Source organism: Varanus komodoensis, unplaced genomic scaffold (assembly GCF_004798865.1).
Source record: "Varanus komodoensis strain SLA01 unplaced genomic scaffold, ASM479886v1 scaffold5, whole genome shotgun sequence".
Classification (NCBI taxonomy): domain Eukaryota; kingdom Metazoa; phylum Chordata; class Lepidosauria; order Squamata; family Varanidae; genus Varanus; species Varanus komodoensis.
Window position 1 is genome coordinate 10,928,387 of NW_025336087.1, and position 14,169 is coordinate 10,942,555.

The 14,169-nt window shown below is 44.2% G+C and overlaps 1 protein-coding gene across 3 annotated transcripts in view; it reads left to right on the forward strand.

Moving 5' to 3' along the window:
- The first annotated feature begins 5,696 nt into the window (after window positions 1–5,696).
- ARSB (arylsulfatase B) overlaps window positions 5,697–14,169 on the forward strand; it is a 78,812-nt gene continuing 70,339 nt past the window's right edge. For 2 of the 3 annotated variants that reach the window (XR_006416293.1, XR_006416292.1), the window contains exon 1: window positions 5,697–6,063. Coding sequence is in view for 1 of the 3 variants with exons in the window: in XM_044446377.1 (XP_044302312.1) it covers window positions 5,785–6,063 (279 nt within the window). In the remaining 2 variants the exon portion in view is untranslated. The remainder of the gene's footprint in view (window positions 6,064–14,169) is intronic. The other variant, XM_044446377.1, reaches the window with a different exon arrangement.

Consider the following 14,169-nt stretch of genomic DNA (forward strand, 5'->3'; position numbering starts at 1 on the left):
TGTTTGTCTTCTTTTTATTTTATGGGATTTACATAGCTACGAGGACTCTATCTCTTTGACGTTTCAGTTAAATTGCTGACAGAAGGCTCTTCACTTTATAATGCCCACTAGTTTGGGATCATAACTTGATGTAAGCAAAATGAAAAGGCTATTGGCATGTGTGAAACAGCTATGCAGATTCAGTGCCAGACAGAACTACCATATGGCATCACATCTCAAACATCTCAAATGTTTTTTCCACTGACACTTTACACTTTGCAGTAAAGCAAATGATGAGGCACTGATGACCATGCATAAAGTTGTTAGAAAACTTTTTAAAAGACACATTGATGTTAGATCTATCATGGATATGAATCATGATGAATAAAATGGAAACCCCTTGTTGAAAATATGTGGGCCAGATAGCAAGATACGGCCTTCCAGGTTTGGTCTGACACAAAAGGAATGTTTTTACTTGGTTTCTTATTTCTTCCTGGTGGGCTAGCCCTCCTAGATATTTTCCTAGGACTAGACATCCATCTTGTGCTGTCAGTGATAAACATCAAGTCCATAAAACATGATTTTCACACTAGTAAGTTCCATGTATCTTAATCCTAACTTAGAATAATGTCATACCTGAGGTCAAACTATTCAAAATTAACTTTTGTTCTTTGCCCCAAAGTGAAGACTCTTCTAAAGGAACTGATCTAAACCCTCAGTAAAGACACTGAGACATTAATATAAGACATGCCAGCAGACACCGTATGAACAAGCATCTATCATTGCTAAAGCTTTTAATGCAAGCTGACATTACAAATCTGAATATCCATTTACAAAGGAGGTTACAATAAAATACAGAATCTGACAGGATTGCTCATAGTGCTAGCCAAAGTTGGGAGGGGTAATCCACTTGGAAATTATTCTCTTGAAGTGTATTTGACCTATATATTCAACCACTCAGGGACCACTCAGATTTTTCTTAACGGTGACACTGCTTCTAATCAAGCGCTGTATATATGCCAAACGTTTTCTTCCAGATGTTAAACATTATACTTCAACATATTTACATACAAACAGAACTGTACACAAGGAAGTAATCCTTGCACAGCGTTTGGTTGGAAACCTATACCATGAGTGCTTGACTCTATCACACCAGATCAGGAGACCATCAGGAGACCAAGGCGGAACCTCCTGCAAAACAGCCTGGTTAGATTATACTGTGTGAGGTATGTACACACATGCATACACACACAGTGCCCTAATTTTAAATTATGGCCAATTATGCTTCATTGAGTCCTTTGTAGACTATTTGTTGTATTTATACTTCACTTTTCAAAAGCAGCTCCAAAAGCAGTTTGGGAAATCTGGGTCTGAGACTGTACTTGACCATGAAGCTCAAAGTGATTTAGGGACAGCCCCTAATTCTCAGCATTCTCTATAGAGTTGTTGTGAGGATAAAGTGGGGAGGAAGAGAACTATGCAACCTTCTTGGATTACTTGCAGAAAAAAGGCAGTATATAAATGTAAGGACTGGATGAAAATAAGACAGTATAATTAAGGATAACTTAGTGTGTGAGGTGGATCATGCCCTATATTTTATTTACTAAATACTGTACATGAAATTCCTGTTAAATGTCAGAATTGTTTCTTCATTACATTGTTAGATTTATTTATTCATTAGATTTATTAAGCATAGCATGAAATACATTTATCCAAGAATTTTACAATTTTATTACAGATAAAATTGCAACAAAACCAACAGTATAAAATTCATAAGCACCCCAACACAGCATGAAATACAGTAGTAGTTATAATTGGTAAAACTGCATTGCAGATACTGGGAAAACAAAACACAAAAGTACAAAAGGTGCCATCGCATGTAAGTTATTCTATCTAAATAGCATAGGATTGTTTCTTAAAATATTTTAAGGGCATACTCTTGTCATCCCTAGATGTTGTATGAGGGACCATAACACACTGCTGATTTTCACTTCTGAGGCTATAGACAGAAGAATGACTTTGGGGGTGAAATGCTTACTGGGGTCTCCATGCCTGTCACCCTGCCAGCCACTGCAGAAAGTTTAGCAGTGGCTCCATTTCCAAGGCTGGTATCACAATCTTGGATGAGAATGAAAAGAAGAAGAAGAGAGCATTAGATTGGTCAGGGTGGGGAAGAAAGAGAGGGCAACATCGGCTGTATCTGTGGCCTGTTTGATCCTGGAACTTCCCCCATCAATGGAACTCCACCAGATGGGCTCAAAGGCCTGCCTAGGGTAAATCTGAAAAGGAGACAGACAAAAATCATCATCATGCCTCCTGCCCTGTTGGCAGCAGCCTTACAGAGCATAAGAATCTCAGAAACATCCAAGATCAAATGTTGCAGCCATTTAGTAGGCTGCAACACAATAGCACTGTGATCTAAAGGACTTGAAGTACCAGTTCTGACATTACAAAAGAATTTTGACACCAAGCTGGGACTCCACACTTGGGCTACCCTCTCCTTCCTTGCAGCTGCTTCTCCAAGGTTGCAAATGTCTGTTTTGCAGGGTAGGAGGGGAACAGAGACAATCATCTCTGTGCTACACTGCACTGCACTGCACAGGATGCCTGTAACCCAGTGAGTTCAGAGGGTTCTAGGCATTTCCATAGGAATGCAATATTTTATTTTATTTTTATTTATTAAAACATTTTTATGCCGCCCCATTCGCCGAAGCCCAATATAAAAGAATTGAAGGGGTCAATCCTATTCCTGTTGAGAAAGAAGTAAATCCTATACCTCCTAGCATTCTAGAGGCATGGGATGCTGGCATTTGCACGACTTATTTATATCTGGGAATGTATAGGATTGTACTTTGAAAGCCTGGTAGAGTTAATAACATCATTCAGAAACTTTCTCTGTCAAATAGAGTGGGGTAGTGGTTAAAGGTGCTGGGCTGGTACTCAGGAGATCCGAGTTCTAGTCCCCACTCAGCCATGGATCTCACTAGGTGACTTTGGGCCAGCCAAAGACTCTCAGCCCAACCTATAGCACAGGGCTGTTGTTCAGTGGCTAAGACTGAGAAGGAGAATTTTGTAAGCTGCCTTGAGTTCCTTGGAAAAAAAGATGGGATATAAATATAGCAAAATATAAAATAAGAAAAAAGCCATTGCTATGTCCATGTTTTTTATTTCACCAACATGTTTCAACTTTGCATAGCAGATTGTAATTATGTGTGGTTTTCTTTTTAAAGTTAGCAACAGAGGTTCTCTTGAAGAAGTAATGTTGACATACCTGGATTACTTCACTTCCTAAACACTAACTGACAAAGGTTTACAGCTAGAAAGGTTGAGTTGCATTTTTCCTTATCATTCCCTCCCAAAGGTCCCTATCAGAAGCCCTGTTCTACACTGCAGGCCCCCATCTCCATGAGGTACCCACCCCATGCCCACACAGGAGCCATGGGGCCAGCTAAATATACAATGGTACTTAAATAAGATCACATCGATAAGAAGGTTGCATGAACTATCCTACTATAACTGACACTTTGGTAATGGGGTTGTGTTATATAGAGATAGGGAGAAAACTCGGAAGGAACTTACTGTTATACCACCTTATCAGTCAGAAACCCATCAAAACAGTGTAGAACAGTTTAAACAATAAAGTGGTGTGCAACAGTAAAAAATGAGGGTATTAAAATGGTTAAAAACTTTATGAAAAAGCACATTTTAAAAGCCTAAAATGGAAAGACACATACTTGCACCCTTTCTAAAGGCCATGAGAGTCGGGGCCAATCATACGTCTTAAGGAAGTCACATGTGCCCAACAAACAGGCCTCCGTAGAGTAATGGCATCCCCAAAACATTATATTCTGCCAGTCTCAATACTCATGGCAGGCTCACAGAAATTAACCTTTATGAAACAAGTGGAATAAATGTATTGGCCCTAGTCCTGGGAAACCCTTGTTTCCAACCCAGCTTTATAAAGACCAGATCTGGCTAATAAGATAGCATCTACAGATTAGTTTGTTCATCATCCTGTACCTGTTACCCTGACCTGTTCATGGGACGACTCAAAAGTAATTTTCCAGTTACTGCATCCTGTCTTCACCCAGGCTTATAGGACTGGGCTGAAAGTCTGTTTCTCAGATAAGGTCCTGAGATGAAGCAGTGTCTTGCCATTAACTGCTTTGGTATCCCTGAGCTCCCCAACTGTATGCTTTCAGCTGATCTGTTGTTATGTGCCATCAAACCATTTCCAATGTATGGTGACCCTACAAAAGGAATGCCCTACAAAATGTCTTGTAAACCCAAGGCCTGGGGAATTGTAAAAAAGTAAATAGTTGCCCCAAGCTGCTCACCACTCACTGGAGCATGAGAAAAGGTAGGCCTAGATCTGGTGTCCATGATGCTGGGCCCCAGGAACAACCCAAGGATGCTGGCTTCATTGTCCTTAGTGTTTAGAATCATTTCCACTTTTGGGGCATCCCTCTTCAGATTTTAGTCCACTTGTCCTCATAGATAAATTAAATTCCTGCGTGAAACATTTTGCCACTAACTATATTCAGTGCCAAGTTAAAAACATTAATGCTTCTTGTTACTTCATCTTTCATATAGTTTCACATCTTCCTTTAGACTTTACCGCAGCTTCAGTTTCACTCCTGGTGCCACACCCAAGCATTACTTTTGTCAAGACAGGCATTTAGGAGACAATCATATACATGTTGGGGCCAAAAAGTCCTACAATTACCAGAATTCCCCAGTCAGCTCTAGAGCTTTTCTGCCTAAATGTGCATAGGATTGAAACCTGCATAAACAAAGTCTTTATTCAATACAATATATATAAACAGGTGGCTTCAAAGACATCTCTAACCCCAACTACCAACTCACAACCTATTCCTATCTGGAACTGAGTTCCAGTGTATAAAGGGATACTATCCAGCATAAAAGCTGCAACTCTGGTTGCTTGCAAAGTGCCATCCCACCTCCTGAGCAGCACAAGAGGTTGCCATCAGTGTGTCAACCTGAGTGCTTCCAGGTGAGACCAGATGCAGCTGTTTTCCACTTGCAACCCCCCTGATTTCCTGCCAGTTCCCCCATCTTCTCTCTTAGCACGTAAACCTCTTATGGAGAACAAGATGGATCTGCTGCACAGTGCCTTCCAGCAGGTGGCATGAGGCACTTTCCATCTGGAAGCAGCTCGAAAGCACAGGTGAATGAGCCAAAGGTTAAGGCAACTGCTCCCACGGAACCCCCAACCTAAGATGCCTACAGCTCAGCTGCACTTTCGCAGCAGACCCAGTCTCTCCCTTACAGCCCCCAGACATAGGACTGGAAACAACTATTCCCTGAAAGCACCGCTCAGTTGCACGCTTTCGTGGACCAGCGAGCAGCAGCTGCCCTGAACCACCTTCCTTCTGCCTCTGGAAGAGCAGCCATTGCTGCGCACAAGGCCTCCAGTCCTTGCAACGGCCCCCCGATCCCAACATCTCAGGGGCAGCGGTGGTACAGGGCCACCCGGCCTTCCCTCGGGCTTCAGCGCCTTTCCACCAGGCCTGTGCCTGTCTCTGCAGCCCACGCTAGACTCTTCCACTTCACGCAGGCCGGCGCAGCTTGGCCCGAAACGGGTAGGCGGGCTTCTGTTGTGGCTTCCTTCCCTTCCAGGGGGCGGAGCAGGGGGTGCGCCCTGGTTGGGGACTGCGCCGTGGGCTGGGCGGACCGTTTGCCTGAGGAGGCGGGCGGCTTGGCCATGGGGCGGCTCCCGCTCTTTCCTGGCAGTTCGGGTAGCAGCCAGTTCCTCTTCGGGCTCGATGTTTCGCGACGGCGGCGATGCTCAAGCGCTTGGAGCTCGGGCAGTTGCTGCCGCCGCCGCTGCTGCTGCTGCTGCTGCGGCCGCTTGCGTGCCTGAGCGCTCCGCCTCCACGGTCCCCGCACTTGGTGCTGGTGCTGGCCGACGATCTGGGCTGGAACGACGTGGGCTGGCATGGCTCCGAGATCCGCACCCCGAACCTGGACGCGCTGGGGGCCGGCGGCGTGCGCCTGGAGAACTACTATACGCAGCCCTTGTGCACCCCGTCGCGGAGCCAGCTGCTCACTGGCCGGTACCAGGTAGGAGCGTGAGTGCATTGCAGTTCCGAGAAAGGGGGCGAGTTGAACTTGTCAAAGGAAGGAAATGAGATAGGGGATGAGTCCTTTCTTGGATAGGGCTCTCTTTCTCCCTCTTATTCTCCTCATTGCGGGTGTGCAGTTGCATGAGGCTGGAAAAATCCCCAGAGTTCCTGCTTAAGTTTCTGACCCTCGTGATTCCGCTTCGAATAACGGGCAGCTAACATTTCCGAAGTAGCTAGTCTGAAAAGGAACTAAACTTGAGTGCGGGAGATCTCGCACTCCACCTACCTATGACCCAGCTTTTATAAAGATCCACTTTCGTCTCCGCAAATTAAGAGAATTGTTCATTTGGGTGAGGATTCAGCGCGCGTGACGCGCTAAGAATCTTCTACGCGAAGCGGACGACATAGTCGCTTTTTTTCTGAAGGGAAGTTAGGACTTTTTCGGGGCAAAGTTTTTCTAGATGTACGAACATCTTTGCCTATTGCTCTAAAAGTTATTTGTTCTTAAACGTTAGAAAGCTGACATCTACTTCCTAGTCGTGTGCCCCGCTTATATTAGATGAGTGAATTAGAAATGCTTTAACCAAATTCTTAAAATGTATGAGGAATCATACTGTTGTCGATTATAAACTTGCAATCGGAATTGATAATTATCCGGTTTAGAGGGACCTCTAGTGGCCGTTTAAACCATTTCAGAAATAATTTAGGCTTGTGTTCTTAAACTTTTACTAATTTGCTGCTGAGGATAACGTGTAATTGAAAACCCGGAGTATTGTTTGTTTATACATCTTAACAAGAACATACTACTGTTTAGTAGTTCTACCCCGTCCGAGTGGGGAAACAAAGCCAAAAACCCCTTTCCAGTTTGCATATTAGGCTCATGAATGAAATATTTTAGCAGTAAGAACTGAGGGAGGAAGCAGCTAACCAGGTCTCTTAACTAGTATTTCTGATTTAACTTTTTGTTAGTGGGAGCTTATTTTGCACATGCTTGTGAGCTAATTTCATAGAATGGAAATGTAGCACTGGAGAAGTATTTAGGTTGGGTGGTGAAGGAAGCAACATGAATTTTGTAGCTAATCTTGTTTCTTCAAAAAGCCTGTTTCACAATCAGTGCTGTAGAGGGACCAAGACTCATCATTTTGATGAGCAGGAACTATGGTGTCATCAGTCATCCCATTCAAGCTTCCCTGCACTCTCTGAGTTTGGGGGCAGTCCTCATCAGTAGGCCTGAAGGCACAGTATTAAGGCTGTGTAAGACTGCTTCTTAGGTGCCTGCGTACAGTACCATGCTAATGGACAATCAGCTGTGGCCTGATTGTCCTGTGTCCTGTGTAGAAAACATGTCCCATGCTCAAGACTTGGAAGTGTTTACAGTTTATTTAAGAAATGTGTATCCCTTCTTTCAATCTATAGAAAAGTCCTGATAGCTCTTGGCCATATAGATTTTGTATTTCACCTACCATTCCAAGCCAAGAACAATCAGCATGGATACCCTTTTTGGCATTTTAAACCCTTCTGCACACATTTCAAAATAGTATGAAGTTTGCCTTTCAGGTGATTCATATTGGACAAATGCTAGAAGTTCATAGGAATACATCAGACAAGAAGGTAATATGTTAAGCACTATAAACAAGGGTTTATCCATTATCCATATGAGATGAGTACAGAATGACCTTAACACTCTATACACAGTGTCAGAGGGTGCTAGGTTGCTTTGGATTCTAATACCCAAGGTCAGAAAAGAGCTCTGTCCTTGGTGCTTAGAACCTGCATCCCCAATTGGCTGTATAGCTGATTTCAAGGGTAGGAGGAGCAGGAGATAATGATCTCCCGCTCTGCATAGAATGTCCATAATCCTCCAAGTTCAGAGGCTTCCTTGCATCCCCATTGAGTTACACTCTTAATTAGGGTGAATCCTTTTTGTATAGGTCAGGGATATAATTTTTTAGCTCTCCGCACTTGTGCACTCTTTACACTTCAAGGCTGAACTTGGATCATAGGGTGCCTTCCAATGGGCATTCAACAGGCCTATGTGACTGCTTTCTGAAGAAAACTCTGACTACTTATAATTGGCCATGTAATTATTGCAAACTGTTTCGGTAAACAAACTTCAACTGGTAACAGTATGAACTGTGTACATTATTGGGGACTCTTCCCTCATCCTAAATTAAGGTAATAGCTTGTTATTTGTCAATACTATCTACAAAGAATGTAACTAAGTGCTATGTCCTACCTAACAAAGAATCTGGTGGCACCTTATAGATTCTTATAGATCCTTGGACTTTTTCAGTGCAAAGGTTCAATTCCTGTCTGTGAGAGGTCTCAGGGACCGACTTCCATCTAAGGATGGGGCCGAAGGAAAAGCGGGTGGGGTCAAAATGTGGTTCTTGCCAATTTTATGCCCACTTGGAAATGAGCAGAATTTGTCTCTGTATGTCTGCTCTGAAATAAGCACTAGCAGTTTGTCTACTTCCAAGCAGGTAAGACAGGCTTCTTCACTTCACAAGTAAGCAGGACAAGTTCCAGAAGTAGAACTGAATCATTCAGCAGCCCTTCTCAGTACATAACTACCTACAGACCATCAGCCAGCTGTCCAGTGTCAAGGCCCTAGGATCTGATGCGATCCCAGCGGAAGTCTATAAGGAAGGTGGTGCAGTGCTTGTCAACAAACTCACTCAGCTGTTTCCAGTCCTTCTGGAATCAAGGATCCATTCCTCAGGAACTGAAAGACGCATCATCATACACCTCTACAAGAGGAAAGGAAATCGACAAGACTGTGATGATCATAGAGGAATATCGCTGCTCTCCATCGCAGGCAAGATCCTTGCACGTGTGTTGCTGAATCGCCTGACTGACCACCTTGAACAGGGTCTACTACCCGAGACACAGTGTGGCTTCCACAAAGAGCGTGGCACTGTGGACATGATCTTCACAGCCTGACAGCTCCAAGAGAAGTGTCAAGAGCAGAATCGTGAACTATACACCATCTTTGTGGACCTCACCAAGGCTTTTGACACTGTGAGTCATGAAGGTCTGTGGCGCATCATGTCAAAGTTTGGGTGCCCTGACAGATTCATCCTGATGATACGTTAGTTCCACGATGGCATGACAGCTCGTGTTTTGGACTATGGAGAAGCTTCAGAGGCCTTTCCCATCACAAATGGCGTCAAGCAAGGGTGTGTGCTGGCACCGACCCTGTTCAGCATAATGTTTTCAGCCATGCCGACAGATGCCTTTCAGAACAACTCCTTGAGAGTCAGCCTGAAATACAGGACCGATGGGAAACTGTTCAACCTACGAAGACTCCAGGCTGTCACCAAGATAAAGGAGACTATGCTACGAGACCTCCTTTTTGCTGACGACTGTGCCGTAAATGCTGGATCAGAGCAGGAAATGCAAGCCAGCATGGACAAATTTGCAGTAGCATTCAACAACTTCGGCCTCCTCATCAACACAGAGAAAACCAAAGTGATGCATCAGCCAGCTCCGAAAGCCCAATACCAAGAGCCCACCATCACAGTGAAGGGACAAAAGCTGCAAGCAGTGGACCAATTTACATACCTTGGGAGCACCCTTTCCTGCGCAGTGACAATTGATATCAAGATCAGCTGCAGAATCGCCAAGGCAAGCTCTGCATTCGGCAGACTGCAGACCAAAGTGTGGGACCGCCGTGGAATAAGCCTTGCTACAAAGTTTAAAGTCTACCGAGCAGTAGTGCTAACTACCCTGATGTATGCCAGTGAGACTTGGACAGTATACAGGAGGCACGCTAGGCAACTGAACCATTTCCACACGACTTGCCTCTACAGACTTTTGAGGATCCAGTGGCAGGACAAGGTGTCAGACACAGAGGTCCTCTCCAGAGCAGGCCTGCCATCAGTTCACACCCTGCTGATGAAAGCCCAGACACGCTGGGCAGGCCATGTTGCAAGGATGCCAGACCACGGCATCCCCAAACAGTTCTTCTATGGTGAGCTGTCTCAAGGAAAGCGATCTCATGGGGGACAAAAGAAGCGATACAAAGACATGCTGAAAGCCTCTCTCAAGTCCCTGGTTATCGACACCACCTCCTGGGAGACTCTGGCACAAGACCGATCGACATGGCGCACGCTGATCCACCAAGGCTGCCAAACTTCTGAAGCCAGAAGGACAACCATAGCACAAGAGAAGCAAGCACTCCATAAAGCCAGGGTTGCAAACGTTGCAACAGTGGTGCCCACACATGTCTGCCTGACATGTGGCAGAACACTCCATGCCTGCATTGGCCTTATCAGCCACCTGCGGACACACTGTGGACAACTTACAACCTGTTAGATGTCAAGGTCCTCATCGAAAACAATGGACAAATATCAATGTGGGACTGCCCTTGAAAACAGTCCAGGTACTTCAGCTGGTACAGCATAGAGCAGCCAGGCTGCTGATGGGGACCAGATGTTATTCTAATACAACGCCGGTCCTCTACCAGCTCCACTGGCTTCCAATTGAAGTCTGAGTCCAATTCAGGGTGCTGGTTTTGACCTATAAAGCCCTAAATGGCTTGGGACCAGGATACCTGAAGGAATGTCTTCTTCCTTATACAACCTCACGCCCCTTAAGATCTGCGGGAGAGGCCCGGCACTGGGAACCCTCCCTGAAGGAGGTAAAAAGGACATCTACTCAGAGTAGGGCCTTCTCTGTGGTGGCACTCAGATTGTGGAATGTGCTCCCCAGATTGGTTTGCCTGACGCCGAGCCTATATTCTTTTTGGCACCAGATCAAAACCTTTTTATTCAAGAGTTGTTTTTTTAAAAAAATAACATTTTAATGGTTTTAACAGTCGCTTTTGATTTGATTTATTTTTATTGGTTATATATTATTTTATTATATTGTGGTATTAATTGTTTTATTGAATTCTGATTTTAATGTTGTAAGCCATCCTGAGATATTATACAGGAAGGACGGCATATAAATGTTTTAGATAGATAGATAGGAAAGGCTCTGATCTCCAGTTAGCTACTGGTCAGAGCTAAGATGTTTACCCAGCCAGGAAAAGAAGCTGGTATGCTGCATCTGGCCTGTGGGTCTGAGGTTCTACATATCTGATGTGGATTAACAAATCAACATGGCATAAGCTTTAATGGATCCAGTCCACTTCATCAGATGCGACTATGTACTTTCCTCTGGTGGTTTAGGTGGATGCATTTTAGAGAAGCTCTTAGGATCAGATTCTACTGTCTGATGGTATCAAAAGCAAGAGAGGTAGAAAAAGTACAAAATATATACCAGCATATTTTAGTTTATAGCTCTTCTGCTGATAACTAAGCTTTAAGAGAAGCTTTTCAACCTTTTGGAATGGGAAAAAATGCCCAGAAGCTGGGAAACCTGGGCCATGGCTTTCAGGGTCACCCTGGAGGACTGAATCATGACTCCAAGTTGGCCAGATTTGGTCTCTGGAACTGAGATGCTACACTGTTGAAAGAAACAAACTCTTTGAATCCAGCCTGCATGTACTGCTGAGGTAAACTGAAGGCATAAGCTTGATTAATAATACTGGTACTGCTAATCCTTGGGTTAGGAATAGATCAGATGGGATTGAGTCCAGCCACCTCTCCTTCATAAGCAGGTGTTGCTGATGTTATTGACTTGCATAATATAATATTATTGTCAGGTATCCAAGGTAATTACACAACTTTGATTTCTTATGGCAGCAGAGTTCTTCATAATTAGAACTCTGTATCCACTTTGCCTGTCAGACTCTCCATCACCAACTTGAGAAACATAACATGAACACAACACTACCCCCATCTCTATGCTTGCATCATGCTACCAAAGATCATCAGTGGTGCTGAACTTTACATCAGATTGTCGATGGTCATTTGCACAGCTGCGAATATTTGCAAGTATCTTTGAAATGGGGCTGTTGTGTTTTACTTTATTGTTAATGATTTCTTAATCCATATGTCAGGATTTTCAGGAACAGCCCATTCATTTATTTTGCAGCTGCAAAACAGATGCAGGTAGCAAATAGAGTAGCTGGTAATAATTTGGGAAATAATTAAAATGGTAACCCTGCAATACACACTGTCCATGGCTGCCATCAATTAACTGAAACATGTGGAATTAACTGTCACCCAGGTAATGGCATTTTTTAAAAAAAATGCCCTCATTGGCACTGAGCAAATTTCTGAGCCCTGGATTTAAACCCGCTATTTCCTAAATCTTTTGTGTTTCTTGTCTATATTGCGACTCTTTTGTTGTTCAGTGACACAGCAAGCACATTTGGATGGTGCTTTAGGCCTAGGGTGGCCCCATAGCCACGTGGGGCTTAAAGTTTCTGGGGACCCTTATTGTGCTCAACCATTGATCAGGCATAGTGGGGGGGGGGTCCTGAGGCACCTTCTCTTCGCTCTTCCCCCCTTTCTGCTGGCATCCCAGCATGTATCATAGGAGCACTGAGGGGAGCAGAGAGCTGGTGAAAGCTTGCCATCTGCAGTCCTTTTTCCTACCTCACACTCCTGTTGATGCTGGGAGAGTGAGATTGCCAAGGTCTCATTCTCATCTGCTCCACTGCTGCAGCAACAACAAGCAGGATCCAGTTACTACTTTTTCTATGCATGCTGCTTCCCCAGGCGGTGAACAGGGGTGGAGAGAGCAGCATGTGGAGGAGTCCAGGAATTTCCCCTACCCTCCTGCCAATATCAGGAGAGCAGGATTACTCACAAGCAATTCTCCTCTGCATGCATGGACAAAGTGTGTGTTGGCAGGAAGCTGATGGCAGCCACACATTTAATTGTGTAGATTTATATTCCACTTTTTTCATACAAAGATCTTGAAGTAGTTTATATCATTCTCCTGCTGCTGCTCTCAATCTTATCCCCAAAACAACTCTGTGAATCAGGTTGGGCTGAGTATATGTGACTGGTCCAGAATCACCCAGTGAGCTCCATGGCCAAGCAGGGACTAGAACCCAGATCACTTGAGTACCAGACCCATGCTCTTAACCACTACACCACACATAACACTGTTTGGGCACTTGGGCAGCTGCCATGGGCAAGAGCTGCTTGGCCAGAACAGCCACCCTTTTCTGCTGCTCTTGCCAAGGGGCTTCCAGCCTTTTGGCTTGACTGTGGCTTAGCGTATCATCCAGGTTTGGACAATATGCTAAGTCACAGAGTTTCCTAAATCCCAGTACAAACCATGGCTAGTTGGGGTAGTGTACAGGGCTTATAGACCATTGCACAGTGCCTTAGTGCTTAATGTGAATCCAGCCAGTATGGCATTTTCTGCAGTAGGTGTTCTGGACTCATCACAAAAATCCCGACGATACTGCTCCATCCTAAAGCCTAACTGCTATTATGAGATATGCTCCAGGGAGCCTCTGTCTGTACCCACTGTATGTTTCTAAATTTTGGCAACCAAGCAAGAAGTCAAATAATTACAGCAGCTTCTGATTGATTTCTTCTCTGTCAAAGCAGGCATGTAGAATATCAAGTCTGTGAACCAAATCTGGCATAACTGAGCTCTCAGTCCTGAGTTCCCTGGGTTCCTTTCCCCAACTCCTGGTCATTCAGTGTTTTTTTTTTTTCTTCATGATTTTAAATGCTTGAAATACCTCTAATAATGCTGGAAGTAGAAGCTTTAAGCTAAAACATGCTGTTATTTTTGGTCCCTCCTCTTGTGTCTTTGCCCCACCTTCATGGTTGGATTCCAGCCCGGAATGGAATTCAGCTTCTGGGCTGAAAAAGGCGCAAATGTTCACCATCATCACTACCACCCATGTTTCCTTCACCATGCGGTCTTCCAGCCCCCTAGTGGTACCGTTTCTGTGATGTCATGTTTCCCTCTTTATTTGTCAAACACTAGCTTTTTCAGTATTTTGCTTCTCTAGTATTTCTTTTTTCCACGTAGGCCTCTGGAAATATATTGTACAAGTAAGGCAGATGTAATAGTCCATTCATTTTTCCCATCTGTAATGAATATGGAAATGCACAGTTCTGAGAAAAAAAATCTAAAACTAAAGTGTGTGCTTTTGCCATGCATATTCATGCAGATGGACACAACTAGTTATTTGCAATTATATATGTGTAACTACCGATGTGGATCTTAATGGGAGTCTCAGCCT